Source organism: Squalius cephalus, assembly GCF_949319135.1.
Source record: "Squalius cephalus genome assembly, chromosome: 2".
Classification (NCBI taxonomy): domain Eukaryota; kingdom Metazoa; phylum Chordata; class Actinopteri; order Cypriniformes; family Leuciscidae; genus Squalius; species Squalius cephalus.
The window spans coordinates 22,297,490-22,315,843 of NC_137123.1; the positions used below are offsets into that span (position 1 = coordinate 22,297,490).

Below are 18,354 nucleotides of genomic sequence, written 5' to 3' on the forward strand. Positions count from 1 at the left end.
TCTAATGTCATAGATTGACACAGCTCTATGTTACTTCATTATGTTACTCACAGACCTGTGTCGGGAATTGCATCACTTTACAAAGGGTTTGGTTGTACTGGCATCCGTGCTGATTCATGACTTTGGTAGCAGTAGTGAAAAATGTTTCTGTAGAGGCAGACAAAACATAACCTTTGTTCTAAAGTGAAGGAGCTCAACATGACAGTTCTATCAGTAGTGTTTTATTAACATTCATAATGGGAACTTTTCAACTAGAGCATTTTTTCATTCAATAATCTACATTTCAAAGGGTTTGTTCAACAATTGAAATTTGTGTCATTTACTAACCATCATGTAGTTTTAAACCTGTATAGGGCTTTTCACACTTGAAATAGCCAACCCTGGGTTATTCTAAACTGTAGGTAAACTGGGTTATCCTGAGTTATCTTCATGTTTCACACTGCTCATACTTTACCAGGGGTTAATCCTGGGTATTCATAAGATGCTGTTTCACACCATACATTTCTAAACCCGTCCTATTTGCATATTTGCATTGTCATTGCCATTGATTGGAAGAACGCAGCATGCGACCTGTTTATATAAAAGCTTTAGCATTGCACATCCTCATGTTATACATTGCCGACTGTACTATCAAGTTTGTCATGAATGGACTTTTCAGACTATAAAGGTAAGAATGAAACGGTCTTATGCGTTTTTCCTCATCAAATGCTGAAACGACTGTTTATACAACGTGCACATTCTGACACTCTAACACCGCATTGTTTCACACTGTACGTTTTGCACCACAGGGTTTGATAACCCCGGGTAAAAATCGGTGCTAACCCCGCTTCTAAATTACAAGCGTGAAACGTGTAAGGATGGACGGTAAGCCGGGGTTAAGTCCAGTGTGAAAAGCCCTTATGACTTTCTTTCTTGCATGGAAAATTAAATGTTTTTCAGAATGTTCATGCTGCTCCTTTACATACAAAGTTTCAAAAAAGACAAAAAAAACCCCATAAAAAGTAAAATTTGATTTTGAATATTGCACAATATTGCTTTTTTTTGGCCTATTTGGAGCTTGACAGCTTGTGGTCAACATATGATTGATTCTATGGAAAAGAGCAGCGTGAGCACTCTGCAAAATATCAGTGTTTTACCACAGAAGAAAGAAAGTCACAAATTTGGGACAATAGAAGTGTGAATAAATAATGTCAACATTTAATTTCTCTTTGCATTGGTATTGTTCTTTCCTTTTATGTTGTGTAAACCTATATTTAGTTATATCTAAGATTAATGCTGTTTTGGGACAAAGAATGAATTCTGGTGTTGAATTTTGGCTCTTTTTGTAAATGAATGGACCTGGTAGGCTAAGCTGACAACTTGTTTCAAATCCTGGAAGGCTAAGCTGACAACTTGTTTCAAATCTTTCCCTTGTAGGAGGGTTTACGGACTCTCTGTGTGGCTTATAAGAAGCTGACTCATGAGGAGTATGAGAAAACGTGCCGTCTCCTCAACAGCGCTAAACTAGCTCTGCAGGAGCGTGACAAGAAACTGGCTGAAGCTTATGATGTCATCGAAAAGGATTTCATCCTGCTGGGAGCCACTGCTGTGGAAGATAGGTGAATCACTGCCTCCTAAATTTGATTGACTTGTTTAAAAATTCTTGTTCTGAAGTGAATCGAACTTTCGATTTCAAAGTTCACAAATTAACAGAAGCTGACTGGCTGGAATCCAAACCATTTCATGCTCAGTATTCCCTTGTCAAATCCAAAATGCATATACAAATAACTCTGCCACTAAGATACAGTGGGATCCAAATGTCAACCCACCAGTGGAACTGGTTTTATTTAGCATTTTGTTGTTAAATAGATTGTTAAACAATTTAAGTGAAATGTTTAATTGAAACAATTCTTAGTATTGTTATCCAGCATCATTTGAAAACGTGCTTTTATTAACAAATTATCAAGTGTGCATTATAATTTGAGGGGAAAATTGGAGAAAAAAACTCTCAGTATTGCTCTCCAGCATGATTTGAGAATGATCCAAAGAGAATCTTGTGTTTCAGTGGAAGCAAGAACATGTGATACCTTAGTTAGTAGCCTAAAAATAGCCCAGAATCAAATATTTTCTGTTTATTTTAAGTTTTAAATTAGTTTTTAAATCCCAGATTTTCACTGTGGTCTAAGAGTTTTAAACCCCAGTGTACATTCCCAGAAATTGACAACACTTTGTAACTACACCGGAGAAGAATCAGGAGAACATTATAGAGAATCAGGGAACTGTTCATTTTATCAGGCTTTAAGTCATTCATCTATATGATCTAAATACGCAGATTACTCTCCCATTCCCCCGTGCTCCAACCCACTGCACCATCAAAAAATCCATAGTGTCGGGGTATATGGAACCATGACGTCTGATGCATTTCTGAGCAAGTCCGATATTGCTTTCCAGTGTTTATGTTGCCAAGTAAAAACATCAGCATGTTAATAATAACCTCGTGTTTTCAATAAAGTGCGTCATGCATTTCTCTAAGTAAACAAGAATAGTCGTACATTTACCCGAACTGAAATTGATCATAGATGTGCATTAGCAGTATTAGATTTTTAACTGGCTGAATGCCAAGGTTCCGATTGGCCCAATAACTGGGTGGGAGAGTTACAGGTCCGGCGTCCAGTTGAAGCGCACGTGAGCACCCTGGCAGAACCAGTGTGAGTTAACGTTAATTGCACAGGCAATCAATAGAGTCCATCCATTAGGCTCCAGTGTCCTGATAATGAGCAGCTAACGTAATTAGACCCCCTCTTGAATCAATTGGGGGCCGGCAGACGCGGATCTGATGAACCACTGTTTTGGCTTGTGCACTTATGGAGGCCATCCAACCCAATGTTAAAAATAAACACATCAATCCATGTCGACCGCCTTAATGAATATGACAGAGCAAACAAATAGTGATTACTGGACGGGAACTTATTTTGTCAGGCTGTGTTAATTAGATGCAATCACTGCCCCGTAGGCACCAGCCTGTTTGTGTCTTCAAGAGGTCACGAGTGTGTCTTCAAGATGATGTGTTATAGTCACAAATTCACAAAGCTAATTTGGTAAGTCGTCGCTGACTGTTTGTAACAGGATTGAAAAAACAATATGCAAGAAAAATTCTTACTCAGCATGAAACGGCAAATGCAAACATTAGTGACCACGCCTTTTTCCAAATTTCCGCTGTGTAGCGATATATGAAGCACAACTGACACAGAAGTCACTTTCGAACTGGAAGTCGCTTTTATGTTGTTCAATGCAACGGATTCATGTGATCAACTTAAGTATGTGCAAGGAAACCTTTCGCCCACATGCAAAATTCTCATTTGCGTGTATTTAAGTTTGAAACAGGATATTCAACAAGAAAAAATTTGAAGGACAGTACTTTTTATCTGTTGAGAATTGGATTTCATAGAGAAAAGTGGGTGTTCAGTACAAGAATAGAGCCTGATTTGAATGTGGATTGTAGAGGGGATATAATTAATGTTACATAAGTTTTAACCGGCATTAAATTACTGCTAACTATAGCAAAGATTTTAAAAAGGCTGCATTAGCTAAAAGTTAATGTCTTAGCCTAAAACAATGTCTTAAATGGCTAATTTTTCCCTCCCACTTGGCCTATAGGTGACATGAAATAGTCATTTCAGAGGTGGAGCAGGTTATTATGAAGACAAATTGTATGTTTTTTCAATAAAGTGCATGAATCATGCTCAATAATTTTGCTTTCACACTGTCAGTGACTTTGGCGCTGTATGTTGCCAATGGCTGGGGGTGAGGTCACTAGTGGGCGTTTCCACTACTGTGACATTCACCGATGTTATTCCACCAAATCAGTTTTCTTGCCGCTGAAAAACAATGATTTTGGAGGGAGAATACTAAATATAAATGAAATTGGTGCACAGAATACTTCATATTAAAGATGAACGAGAAACATGGCTTTTTATTCGCAGCGAAAGCACAACCGCTGGTCTATCTATAGGTTCACAAAACCATTTAGTCAGCACAGCGAGTACCAAAATATATACACAGAGACATCAGATTCATGAATTATAGGAAAGTAAATAACTTTTCCCCCATTGCTCATATTGGTTGTCGCTCCCAAAAGTTGCGCTTCATTTGCATAAAGTTAAACATATCTCAACTCACTGGACATGCCTAGATCCTGTCGCCAATGGTCAATGGAATGGGCCAATGGAATGGGATCGTGTCACTGGTAGTGTGAACGTAGCTTAAGGCCATGAGTGTGTTTAAGAATATATACTCCTGTTTAAAAGTTTGCGGTCCGTTGTTGTTTTTTATATAGAGATAGAAATGAATACTTTTATTCAGCAAGGACCCATTAAATTGATCAAAAATGATAATAATGTTACAAAAGAATTCTATTTCAAATAAATGGTGTTAGTTTGAACTTTCTGTTAATAAAAGAATCCTGAAAAACGTATCATAGTTTCCACAAAAATATTAAAGCAGCACAACTGATGTGGTTAGTTTGCAATTAATGGAGTCAGGGTAAGCATAAAAGACTTCTTTCAAAAACAATTGATTTCACATAGACTTTAAGCCAAGGTTTTAGAATCTTAGAATGTTATGGAGCCAAATAGAATGTTGGAATTTGTTTAACTTCAGTAGAATGCTACTGAGTGAAATGCAATTCATGTTATTAGAATGTTTAATAAGGAGTGTAATAGAATGTCTTCCCGGGAGTCTCTGTGAGAATGTCACTCGTCCCTGCATGGCTGGGCTGTGAGTGCGGTGCAGTCTTAATGATCTGGCAGCAGCGTGGCACTGTGAATCCTGACTGCTGGGCTGCTTAATTACTGAGTGAAGTGGGCTGAGACATCACACTGCCGTATGAGACCTCCGAGCCACCGAGCCATGCAGAGCACTGTCCATTAACTTTCACTCCAGCACTGCGCAAAGAATAAAGCACACAGGATTGCTACAGTACATACTGTGCCAAAATGTTGCTGCTGCTGCTACTATACAGTTAAAACAATTGGGCTGTCAAAGCAAAAATTGCATAATTGTCACTTTTACGCAGTTTTTATGCAGTACTTTGGATACTATTTACGTCAGTGTGTGATAGGTTCACTAGATTTGTTTTTAAAGAGTGAACTTATTTGACTAAACTAAGTAATATTGTGAAAATAGCTGTTTTGTATTGTTACAAAATTCCTGTGATATCAAAGCTGAATTTTCAGCATCATTACTCCAGTATTCAGTGTCACATGATCCTTCAGAAATCATTCTAATATGATGATTTGCTGCTCAAGAAACATTTCTTATTTTTATCAATGTTGAGAATGGTTGTGATGGTTAATATTTCTTTGGAAACAGTGATGCATTCTTTTTAGGATTCTTTGAAGAATAGAAAGAACAAATGAACAGCATTCATTTGAAATACTTTTGTAACAGTTTAAAAGTCTTTACTGTTTTGTTTTAATCAATTTAATTCATCCTTGCTAAATAAAAGTATTTATTTCTTAAAAAAACTAAAATCTTACTGCCCCCAAACATTTGAATGGTAGTGTAAATCATTAAATTACGCAGGAACCTGATTAAAAACTGTCGAATTCTGTCTGTAAAATTCAGGACTTAGATAGACGTACATTAGAAAGGAAACACGGTGGATGTCAACAGTTGCGAGGGTCATTAGCATGTTTAAGGCAGAGCTAGTGAAGGTTTAGGCACCCCAACTTGCTCATTATACCTGCATTGTGCTAATCATTTACATGAAATGCTTAAAAAAAGTTATTATTTTATGTTTCAGGCTGCAGGATAAAGCGGCCGACACCATCGAGTCCCTGCACAAGGCTGGTATGAAGGTTTGGGTTCTCACAGGGGACAAAATGGAGACGGCAGCAGCCACATGCTATGCTAGCAGGTTGTTCCATCGCAATACACAGATCCTGGAACTGACAACCAAGCGGACAGAAGAGCAGAGTCTCCATGACGTCCTGTTCGATCTGAGCAGGACTGTCCTGAGACACCATGGCAGCATGACCAGGGACACTTTCTCAGGGTGGGTACAGTGGAAATGTGTACATGCCCTCGTGTTTACACTCAGACACCTTCACACATGTGTTTCGTCCACACAGACTCTCAGGTGATTGCCAAGACTATGGTCTGATAATCGATGGGGCAACACTGTCAGCTGTACTGAAGCCAACACAGGATGGAAACAGCAACGGAGGGAACTACAAGGAAATTTTCCTGGAAATCTGCAGGAACTGCAGTGCTGTTCTCTGCTGCCGCATGGCACCCTTACAGAAAGCACAGGTAATGCAGCACTTCAGTCACTAAGAGTATACACTACTGTTCAAAAGTTCGGCAAGTCTCACCAAGGCTGCATTTATTTGATCAAACAAACAGTAAAAACACTAATAATTTAAAATATTATTAAAATTTAAAATAATTCTTAATATGTAATTTATTCCTGTAATGCAAAGCTGAATTTTCAGCATCATTACTCCAGTCCTTCAGAAATCATTCTAATTTGCTGATTTGCTGCTCAAGAAACATTTCTTATTATTATCAATGTTGAAAACAGTTGTGCTGTTTGATTTTTTTGTGGAAACTGGGAAGCGGGATTCTTTGATAAATAGAAAGTTCAAAAGGAAGTTCAGCATGTATTTGAAATGGAAAACTTTTGTAACATTATAAATATCTTTACTGTCACTTTTGATCAATTTAATGCGTGCTTGCTGAGAAAAAGTATTCATTTATTTCGAAGAAAACAAAATCTTGCTGACCCGACATGTTTAAATGGTAGTGTAGGTAGTGTATCAGATAATTTCATAACATCATTTCCTGTCACAGTATAATTTAGGTAAAGGATCACAGGAAACTCTGTCCTATATGTATTCATTTTTTATTTAAAAAAATCACTAATATTACTGTAATCGTTGTAATAAATGTGTTTATGTGTCTTTCTATTGTAAGAATATATTCATGACCAACAGTTCCATAAAAGTTAATACTAAGTAAGTTACATTTTAGACACAATACATATTGGAAGTTACTTTATCTATTTTTGCTTCACTGATGAATATGGGTCCATGCAAAGAATTAGCGTATCCAAGCAACAAACAGTAGTGCCGTTCCTTAATGAATCCGTGTTTTTGAATAAATCGGTTTAGCAAATGATTCAGTTGCTGGGTTTCCAGCCGAACATAAAGCGAATCTTCGAAAGTTCGCAAAAACAAAAATAAAATAAAAAAATAAAAATAAAAATGCAAATTAGGTGCGTTTCCATCAAGTTGTTCGAGCAGATGAAGGTGGTATTGGGAACTGGTAGATTTTTAGCATTAACGTAACTACCTGGGGCGTCTCCAATCGACACCCAAGCGTCTACAGTCGACACTTAATAAATATATCTGGGGCGTCTACAATAAACACCCAATAATCTTTATACTTTAGCTCTTGCATCTACAGTTGTCAACTGGCTTCGAGTTCCTTACCCTAACTTGTTCCCCTAACTAACTTGCTGCGCAGCAATAATAAACAGACAGACTTCAGCAAATGTCCTTTAAATGCTTTAATCACGGCCAGGAGAGTTCTCAAGTAGTTCTCAAAGAATCTCCCCCAAGAAGAAGCTTTAATCACGGCCGGAGGATCTCAGACAAATTTCAGAGAGAATCCCACCAGCAAACAGGAATACAACAGATTTTGTTGAATAGGAGCATGGCGAAAATTACTTTAAACATTACTTAATTTCCCCACAATTTGATTGGTTCTTCATAGACAAACCCTTCTGTTACTAGGTAGAAGCAAACTCTGTTTTAATGATTACTTCATAATCACAAGTTTTGAAACCTAAACATCTGTCTAGTTTCATTTCCCCTAGTTGTTATTTTTACACTCACATAACCAAAGTCACGAGTTTTCGACTAAAAGGGGAAACATTTAAGATTCAAAAGCATATGAGTGTTGTTCCTGCAAGAAAAATAAATGTTATTTATGATTAATTAAAAAATCCATCACAGAACCTTGTAACCAACAGTAAGAAAAACACCATCTGCGGAAACAGCCGATTAGTCATGTGGGTTTAATGTCCGCTACATCAGAATTTATTCGGCAAATACGTTTCCATCTCCCATTATTCGCATGAACTCTTTTTCGCACAAAAGCCAGCGTAAAAACTTTTTTGCCAATTACGGGATTTTTTGCATAAATTTGCCATTTCCAACACTCGTTTCTGATGCGATACTTCAAAATGCGCATAAAAACAGGGTGATGGAAACATAGCTAGTGACTATTTCAGAGTTTCTCAACTCTGGCCCTTGAGATCTACTTTCTTGCTGAGTTTATCTCCAACCCTGATTAAACTCACTCACCTGCAACTTTCTAGTAATCCTGAAGACCTTGATTAGCTTGTGTGTTTGAGCTTAACTCTGCTGGAAAGTTGAGAGAGAGAACCCCTGACTTATTAAATCCTGAATGAATCAGTGTTTTAAACAAAACGATTCAGTGAATAATGACTCCCACATAAAGACAGTTTCATTAAAACGTTATTTAGTTTGTTTATTAAGCCATTTTCCTTATGGGTTCCAGTGACTGTGGGTGATTTTAGGCCTTGGTATCAATTTGGGAACATTTGGTCCCCGCAGTGAGGATAAAACCTGACCCCCACACACACACACACACACACACACACACACACACACACACACACACACACACACACACATACACAGCCACCTGCCAGAGAAAGGTTGTCCTTGTTCCCTTATTGTAATCTCTCAGTCTGTGAGTTAGACGATGCAATCAAAAGAGACTCTGGTCTATTTCTCTTTCTAATTTACTGCACGCTAAACCTGTCAGTCACTCTCTGGGGCTGCTGGGAAAACCAGGGACTGTAAAGCCAAGAAGTGAGAGAACTCACAGTATTACAAGACCATTACTGACCTCAAGCACACAATAAAATCCTGTGTAATCAATGTGTACTAAAAGCCAGACTGATATTTTAGTCGTTTCATCTGAGAAAGGGTAGATAGCTGATGATGAGTATAATATTATCCCGTCGCCTCAGCCAAAAACCCTGATTAATAATCTAATCTCTCAGTTGTTCTGATTTAACCTGTGGAAATAAATCTGTTCTTTCAGATTGTTAAAATGATTAAAGCATCAAAAGAACACCCCATTACGCTGGCCATTGGGGACGGAGCCAATGATGTCAGCATGATTCTGGAAGCTCACGTGGGCATAGGTGATAAAATCAAGTCGTTTTAGATATTAATACTTCTCCAGTCCTCTCTGATAGACTTGTGTTCAACAGCTATGACAACAGTATGTTACATGCCTATTGACTGGTTGTTCTCCCTCTAGGGATCATGGGTAAAGAGGGGCGTCAGGCGGCCCGTAACAGCGACTATGCAATTACCAAGTTCAAACACCTGAAGAAGATGCTCCTGGTTCACGGGCACTACTACTACATCAGAATCGCTGAGCTGGTCCAGTACTTCTTCTACAAGGTGAACCCAAACTTACAAAATTTGTAGACACACAAAATAAAGAAGTAAGATCATCACAAGCAAAATAGCTGATGATCACTAGCTGACACAACACAAACACAAACCACACCGCCTGCAGTTGTAAACACGGACAAAAGTTGCTTGATGTGTGTGGATGCTACTTTTTTCCCAGGAGCTCTGAATAACCCACTGAACAATCTTGTTGAAAATGCAACTCAATGCAGCCCTATTTATAGCAAACTGATTTCACACACACACACACACACACACACACACACACACACACACACACACACACACACACACACACACACACCCTAAGGGTTTAGTTCATCAGGTACTGAGGGTCTGTTTTCTCTCCACAGAATGTGTGCTTCATCTTCCCTCAGTTTCTCTATCAGTTCTTCTGTGGCTTCTCTCAGCAGGTAAACGCATATCTCAAAGGTCACTATTAGACTACTTTTGAAAAAGAACATTCTGTCTTTATATTTTCTTCAATTATGCACCTTTAGAAAATTAACTTCTCGTTCTGTGGTGGAGATTTTGGTGGTGTTTCAGAATCTTTTGTTTTGCTTAGAGTTATTTCATAGGTAGCATTTCTTAAAATTAAATCATATTTTCACACTTTTTTATAATTTGACTATTACAACTTATATTATTATTATATTAATTAGTACTTTTATTCAGCAAGGATACAATAATTTGATCAAAAGTTACAGTAAAGACTTATATATCGTTATAAAAAAAATATCGATTTCAAATAACTTTACATTAACTTTACAATAACTTCCACAAAATATTAAGCAGCACAACCATTTTTAACATTAATAATAATCAGATATGTTTCTTGAACAGCAAATCAGCATATTAGTATGATTTCTGAAGGATTGTGACACTAAAGACTGGAGTAATGATGCTGAAAAATCAGCTTTGCATTACAGGAATAAATTACATTTTAAGATATATTTAAATATAGCTTTTTTACAATATTAAAAAAAAAATTGTATTTTTGGTCAAATACATGCAGCCTTGGTAAACATAAACATAAGAGACTTTTAAAAACATTACAAAATCTTACTGACCCCAAACTTTTGAACAGAAGTTTAATTAAAAAAATAGTATGATGATTTTAAGATTTTAAAATTAAAATCCTGGGTCTGGGACAAGAGTAAAAATATAATCATAAAATAAAAAATATATTCATAGTAAAAAGCATTTAAAATGGCAAAAATAAATGATGGAAGCATTGGAAAAAACGTAATGACCTTGATATAACAAAAAGAGAAAAGTATTAATCTGTTTGTAAATCAACACCTGCAACATGAAAGTGCACATATAGTTAAAGGGATACTCCACTTTAAAATGAAAATTCGGTCATCATATACTCACCCTCATGTTGTTTCAAACCTGTATGAATTTCTTTCTTCTGCTGAACAGAAGGGAGATATTTAGAAGAATGTCAGTAACCAGACAGTTTCTGGTACCATTGACTTCCATAGTAGGAAAAAAATATACTATGGAAGTCAATGGTACCAAAAACTGTCTGTTTTTTTTTTTTAAAGTGGAGTATCCCTTTAAAAGAAAAACAAATTTCTCTTTTGCACTTACACTGTACATTTACAATAACAATTATTTTTCCCTCTGCAGCCACTGTACGACACGGCATATCTGACCCTGTACAATATCAGCTTCACCTCGTTACCCATCCTCCTCTACAGTCTGATGGAGCAGCACATCAACATGGACATCCTCAAACGGGACCCCTCTCTATACAGGTGAGGAATATCCTGGTTGCACCAACAACCCCCATTATTACCCACTCCTGTGGTCAGAATGTCCGGCAATAATTATAATTTAATTCTAACAATAAGAAGGATCATAAAAGAAGTATGTGGTGAATTTTCAGGGTTTTAGTCTGATACATGATCCGTAACGTGATGCATCTCATCACGTGTACGGGGGGGTATTTTGGAGCAGCACGTTCACTATCTTCTATTTCTGGTTCCCTCTTTGAGACCTACTGATAAATCCCTGTCTACATGCAGGCTATTTATATCAACCTTGGCCTCCTTTTTGCATGACTGTTGGCTCATAACACACATTGTTTCATATCCTGACATTTGTTGCCACCTTTTTCCCAGAGACAAACTTGCACTATTTTTTATTACAGTATTTTATTTTAGTTTTATTCTTTTATTATTAATTATTAGGGCTGTCAAACGATTAATCGCATCCAAAATGAAAGTTTGTTTTTACATAATATATGTGTGTGTACGGTGTATAATTATTTTCTATATATAAATACACACACATGCATGTATATATTTAAGAAATATTTGCATGTATATACTGTGTATATATATTTATATTATATATAATTTATATTATATATAAATATTTTATATATAAATAACACATTTTTCTTAAATATATATATGCATGTGTGTGTATTTATATATAGAAAATAATTATACTCCATACACACACATATATTATGTAAACACAAACTTTTATTTTGGATGCGATTAATCGCGATTAATCGTTTGACAGCCCTATTAATTATATGATTATTGTTCTATGCTTTTCAGTTATTTGAAAGTCTGGGTCTAGGACAAGAGTAAAAAAACAAAATCATAAAATAAAACATATACACAGTAAATACATTTGAAATAGCAAAAAGCAAATGATGAAGGAATGGGACTTTTTTATTATTATTTATATGTATTGTTATTTTACTATTATTATTATTATGCTTTTCTGGCTGACCCAGTTGGACCAGTAGTTCTAATTTTATTTAATATTATTTTTTAGTTCATATTATTTTATTATAGAAATATTTTATATATAAGTTATATATGTATTTTATATATTGCCTTTAATACACATGTACGGTATATGATAAAATAATGCAAGTCATAATGACGGCACAACACTGGTCCATTCGGATGGTTTAACTATTAAATATGTTTTTGAAAACGTTTTATTTTCCTTGCATCATTTTTGGATCTAATGAACCGCCTGATGTAGCTCAATCTCGCTCGCAATATTTTCCTCTTTAATAAAATTGTGAGCCTCCAGGTATTCTCACTTAATCACATGAACACACTTCCACCAAATAAAAGTCTGCAATAATTGGACCGTTCAATCAGCTTTTGGAAAACATATTTGCGTAGACGCTTGCACTAAACTCAATTTACACACAGCACTGGGCAGAAATACTGTAAGAACCACTCTACGTTTATTCAACAAATGTCCTGACGCTGCAATTTTTTTCCTCTTATTCCTCTGCATTGCTTATTCAGTATATACATTATACACAGTGTTTGCTACTGGCACGCAGTGCAGCACTTGTAGCCATCAAGGACATTTTCATTGGAAAAAGCTGATCTATTAATCTAAAATAAATAAGAATGGACACAAGCAGCAGAGGTCATGTTTGTTCTTTCTTACCAATATTTCACTTTCATTTGAAATGTACTATCCAATCTCAAGTATGGTTGGAGATTAAACTGATATTTCATTGAGTGCTCCCAAATAACCATATGATCCTGCAGTGAAATGTTAGATTGCACAATTGCTCTTCGTGTTGGTTTCAATGGCTCTTCATTTAGTATAAATTTCATTTTACAGTATAAAATGAACAGATAGCATAGCACAGATCATTTGATCTTGGATTTGGAGCTCAGATATTTGAGTTCACAGTTTGAGACATTAGCTATGTTTCCATCCACTTATTTTTATGTGCGTTTTGGGATATCGCATAAAAACGCTGGATGGAAATGCAAAGATGCACATAAATTCTAAAAATGCACTTAAAACTTCAGCGCACAATTGAGGTGGATGCATTTTTATCCGATAAGAAGACATGCGCATGGAAACACATTGGCGAAACTATGTAATCGATACAGTCGTTTCTTGAAAGCGCAAGTTACTTTCAAAAGGTGATTTACGCTTCCATCGACATCAGTGTTTATATCCAAACTATAAACTTTTATCCCAGTTTGTCTGTGATAATATGAATGTTTGTAACAGAAATAACAATACTAGGTTTCATATCATTTAATGATTCATCGATCTTTTAACGATTGAATATGTATTTCTTTTTACAGAGATATTGCCAAGAACTCCCTCCTGAGATGGTCCACCTTCATCTACTGGACATTTCTGGGGGTTTTTGATGCCATGGTCTTCTTCTTTGGTGCTTTCTTCCTTTTCGACAACACAACCTTCACCAGCAACGGACAGGTAACACAGTCACCGTCTAAACCACGATTTTGTTCCTACGTTTTCCTGTGCGTGTTTTGTTTAATCGACTTAACCAGCTGTTGTTGTTTTTTTTCCTTTAGTTCGTTTTTTTCTCAGTCAAATAAAAGTCGCATACAGATTGAATGGGTGGCCGATGCTTGTCGAGCGAGTTAAAGTGGACTCAGTGCTTGTAAAGTACATATTTGTGGTTTAACTGATGTCTTGATCCAGCTTGCAGACTTTAGTCTGTCCTCCTCTGCGTATGTTTGAAGTCATTACAGGTGCTTCTCCATTCATTTATGCGACACAAAGCATGCTGGTTAATCAGTCAGATCAGACATCTTTCTCTGTGCCATTAAGTTAAATCATAGTAACCTTTTTGGATTGCTTTTTTTTACCTGTTTGATTTACTTTAAGTTATAACATCCTAATTTTTTCTTTACTTTCTTGCTCCCTGTCCCCTCCCTCTCCTTCTTTTCTTTCGTTTTCTTCTTTATCTCTCTTTCTCTATCTCTCCTCCTTTTACCTACCCCCCTTTTTGCCTTTCTTTTCTTTTCTGCTTCTCTTCCTTTCCTCAGCTAATGGCCACCAACACACAGATGGTAAGCCTGTCCCTATCTGTTTCTCATCCTATTTTTAGTTTTAGTTTTACTGTTTCCCTCCTCAGCCCCTCCCCTCATCCTAAAGCCACCCCCACTCACATAGTGTCTACTAACACCAACCGTTCACTGCCATTGTAGCTTTCAAACAGTACCGTATGACATCCCAGTGTCCCCTGAACCGAGGACCAGCCACCGTAGGTATAGAGTAGCGAGCCCCCCCTCCTTTCCATCGTCCTCTGTCTATCATCTTGTGATGGAGTAGGAGTTTGTGTCCGCCCCGTGTGTCACGTTGCGACTGTGTATTTTTTTTGGCAAGCACCCGGGTTGGAGGGGTGCCGTCACACTCATCCTCATCGGCCCGTAGGATACATGTCCATCCTCTCATGCCTCACTGCAAGGGCAAATGAATGAGCAAGAGGAAATGTGGATTAAGCATTTCGCTTCATTTGGCACATGTTGAATGGAAGAGAAACCATTCAGAAACTTTTAATCAGAAGGTTTTTCCACAAATAGGGTACGCTTCGGGGTCTCGTTAGCTTTTTTTAAATCCATCGGAGGTTCAAATATCTTTTTAAGACATTTTTTTATTAGATTTAAAGCATTTGACATATTATAATGTCTTTATTGTAAGAAAAAATGGTAATACTTTACAAGGTTCCAATTGTTAACATTAGATAACTATATTAATGAACAAACTAATGATAAAAAAAATACTTCTAAAGCACTTAATCTGTACTAATACATTTTTTTTTATTAAAAGTTGTTAATATTATTTAGTTGACCTGAGCTAACTTAACTAACACTGAAGTTAACAGAAATTAATAAATAATGTGACGTGTATTGCTCATTGTTAGTTAATACTAGTTAAATATCTTTTTTATATATATATATATTGATAGAAAATGTGCAAAATCATGGTTTTAAACGTCACTTAATTACAATCTGCCCCAAATTGTGGTTACGGGGTTGTAAACCTTGTATAAAATGAACAGAAAATAAAATAGCTCAGACACAAATGAGTTCAACCTCCTGATGTTGAAGCTCAACCTCGTTTCACTGACCATTTGTTGAATAAGATGAAAGAAATAAAAGAACTTCAGGCCCTATTTTTGACCCTATTCGTGGAGAGTGGCTAACATGATTAGAATGAATTATTAACAGATTAAAAAAGAAAACTGTGCAAAATAACAAATTCATCCTTTTGAAAAACCTCGCAACATCCTTAAATATCATTTGCCCTTGACAAGTGTTTTTTAACACTACATTTAATTTTGATTGCTCATCAAGGTAAGTTAATACATTTTCTTCAAACTTGTCGACATCTATTGTGTGTCCTTGTACTTGTTTTTTTTTGTTTTAACTGGTTACTCATCAACATTGTATTGTTCACTAAAACCATTTGGTGCCGTACAGTCTTTGACCTGCTCGTGTTTTGCCATGGCTTGTTGATTTTGATTGTGATTAACAGCGAGTGATTTTATAAAGAGCTTTCATTATAGTGTCGATGTTGTTTTGCATAGTGTCATCAACAGCGTGGCCGGTCCGCAGACAGGGGAAGGTTCTAGAAGAGATATCCATTGTGTCTAAATTCAACCATTTGCCAAGACTGTAAACAATGAGGGAACAAATCCTCCCAAAAAGAGAAAACACAATCACACAGAAAGGCTTTCCGCACCCGAGCAGATGTTTATTGAGCCTAAGTGCCAATGCTGAATCCATTATGACATTTTAAAGGGCTATCTAAGCTCACTATTTATTTATGAGGCTTTTATAGCTAAAATATAAAATTCATTTGAGTTCAGCGAGTTCCAGACATCATTAATAATCTCTGTAAAACAATATAGGATGACACCGAAATGCTTTCAATTTACAGCACCATTAAAATATAATGATATAATGCTGCTATTTCTTGCAAATTATTCACAACGGATTTTTTAAAAGGAACACTTGATGAGATTTGATATGTTATGCTTCTGAGAATACTGTATTGATGCAGAAGTTTAGTTGAGTGCAACTGTGAACTAGAGATGCACAGATAGGTATCGTATTATTCATCAAATTAAAAATGGACTAAAGGCAGATGCTAAAAACTGATTATTTATATAAATATATATTTATACTATTTATAAATATATATATTAGGTACATTTATTACTTTCTAAAGGGTTTACAGATTTTCTACTTCTAATATATTGTACACTCACCTAAAGGATTATTAGGAACACCTGTTCAATTTCTCATTAATGCAATTATCTAATCAACCAATCACATGGCAGTTGCTTCAATGCATTTAGGGGTGTGGTCCTGGTCAAGACAATCTCCTGAACTCCAAACTGAATGTCAGAATGGGAAAGAAAGGTGATTTAAGCAATTTTGAGCGTGGCATGGTTGTTGGTGCCAGACGGGCCGGTCTGAGTATTTCACAATCTGCTCAGTTACTGGGATTTTCACGCACAACCATTTCTAGGGTTTACAAAGAATGGTGTGAAAAGGGAAAAACATCAAGTATGCGGCAGTCCTGTGGGCGAAAATGCCTTGTTGATGCTAGAGGTCAGAGGAGAATGGGCCGACTGATTCAAGCTGATAGAAGAGCAACTTTGACTGAAATAACCACTCGTTACAACCGAGGTATGCAGCAAAGCATTTGTGAAGCCACAACACGCACAACCTTGAGGCGGATGGGCTACAACAGCAGAAGACCCCACCGGGTACCACTCATCTCCACTACAAATAGGAAAAAGAGGCTACAATTTGCACGAGCTCACCAAAATTGGACAGTTGAAGACTGGAAAAATGTTGCCTGGTCTGATGAGTCTCGATTTCTGTTGAGACATTCAGATGGTAGAGTCAGAATTTGGCGTAAACAGAATGAGAACATGGATCCATCATGCCTTGTTACCACTGTGCAGGCTGGTGGTGGTGGTGTAATGGTGTGGGGGATGTTTTCTTGGCACATTTTAGGCCCCTTAGTGCCAATTGGGCATCGTTTAAATGCCACGGCCTACCTGAGCATTGTTTCTGACCATGTCCATCCCTTTATGACCACCATGTACCCATCCTCTGATGGCTACTTCCAGCAGGATAATGCACCATGTCACAAAGCTCGAATCATTTCAAATTGGTTTCTTGAACATGACAATGAGTTCACTGTACTAAAATGGCCCCCACAGTCACCAGATCTCAACCCAATAGAGCATCTTTGGGATGTGGTGGAACGGGAGCTTCGTGCCCTGGATGTGCATCCCACAAATCTCCATCAACTGCAAGAAGGCGAAAGGGGGTCACACACAGTATTAGTATGGTGTTCCTAATAATCCTTTAGGTGAGTGTATATATAATAATAATGTTATTATACTACTATTTTCTACTTCTAATATATAGTATATATACAAATAATAATATAAATTCCTACATAAAATAATTAAATCTGGTAATTAAAAAATGTATTTATTTTTGTACATTGTGTAAACGCCTCTTCCTGTTATGTTGCATCTTTCTTTTTTTTCTTCTTTTTTTTAATATCTTGTGCCATTTTAAAACCTAATTAAAATCTAATATCCCTTATTCAGCTATTCCTATATAAAATATTTCTTATATAATATTTCTTGCATACTCTTTTGGTAAACTCAGTATTGTACAAAAATGTCCTTATTAAGAAACTGAAGAAACGTTGTTATTATTATTAATATATTTACACTGGATAATTCAAACAAGTGTTTTTCTACCGAGTGCTAAATTGTTCAAATAAAGGCACATAAGCTTTTAACATGCGTAACTGCAACGTATAGCGTGTTTGTTTGTGTCGATGAGAGGGTGCGCTGTATTAACACCCATTCAAGTGGCCGTTTATACATCAGTGTCAATCTCTTTTTGCCTTTTTCAATATTTCTCTGTTCCAGATGTTTGGAAACTGGACCTTTGGAACGCTTGTGTTCACTATCCTCGTGTTCACGGTCACGCTAAAGGTAATGCATCTGACGCATGTGTTATGATCTTAGCTGTTGCCAATTGCCGTCAACTTA

At 36.6% G+C, this 18,354-nt stretch overlaps 1 protein-coding gene across 7 annotated transcripts in view; it reads left to right on the top strand.

Annotated features, from left to right (window-relative positions):
• Window positions 1-18,354, top strand: part of atp11a (ATPase phospholipid transporting 11A) — a 74,428-nt gene that overhangs the window by 47,660 nt on the left and 8,414 nt on the right. For 5 of the 7 annotated variants that reach the window (XM_079850728.1, XM_079850729.1, XM_079850730.1 and 2 more), the window contains exons 18-27: window positions 1,417-1,598; window positions 5,783-6,034; window positions 6,111-6,291; window positions 9,118-9,220; window positions 9,340-9,485; window positions 9,851-9,910; window positions 11,133-11,260; window positions 13,595-13,730; window positions 14,309-14,332; window positions 18,232-18,297. In XM_079850728.1, coding sequence (XP_079706854.1) covers window positions 1,417-1,598; window positions 5,783-6,034; window positions 6,111-6,291; window positions 9,118-9,220; window positions 9,340-9,485; window positions 9,851-9,910; window positions 11,133-11,260; window positions 13,595-13,730; window positions 14,309-14,332; window positions 18,232-18,297 — 1,278 coding nt within the window. The remainder of the gene's footprint in view (window positions 1-1,416; window positions 1,599-5,782; window positions 6,035-6,110; window positions 6,292-9,117; window positions 9,221-9,339; window positions 9,486-9,850; window positions 9,911-11,132; window positions 11,261-13,594; window positions 13,731-14,308; window positions 14,333-18,231; window positions 18,298-18,354) is intronic. The other 2 variants (XM_079850732.1, XM_079850727.1) reach the window with 1 other exon arrangement.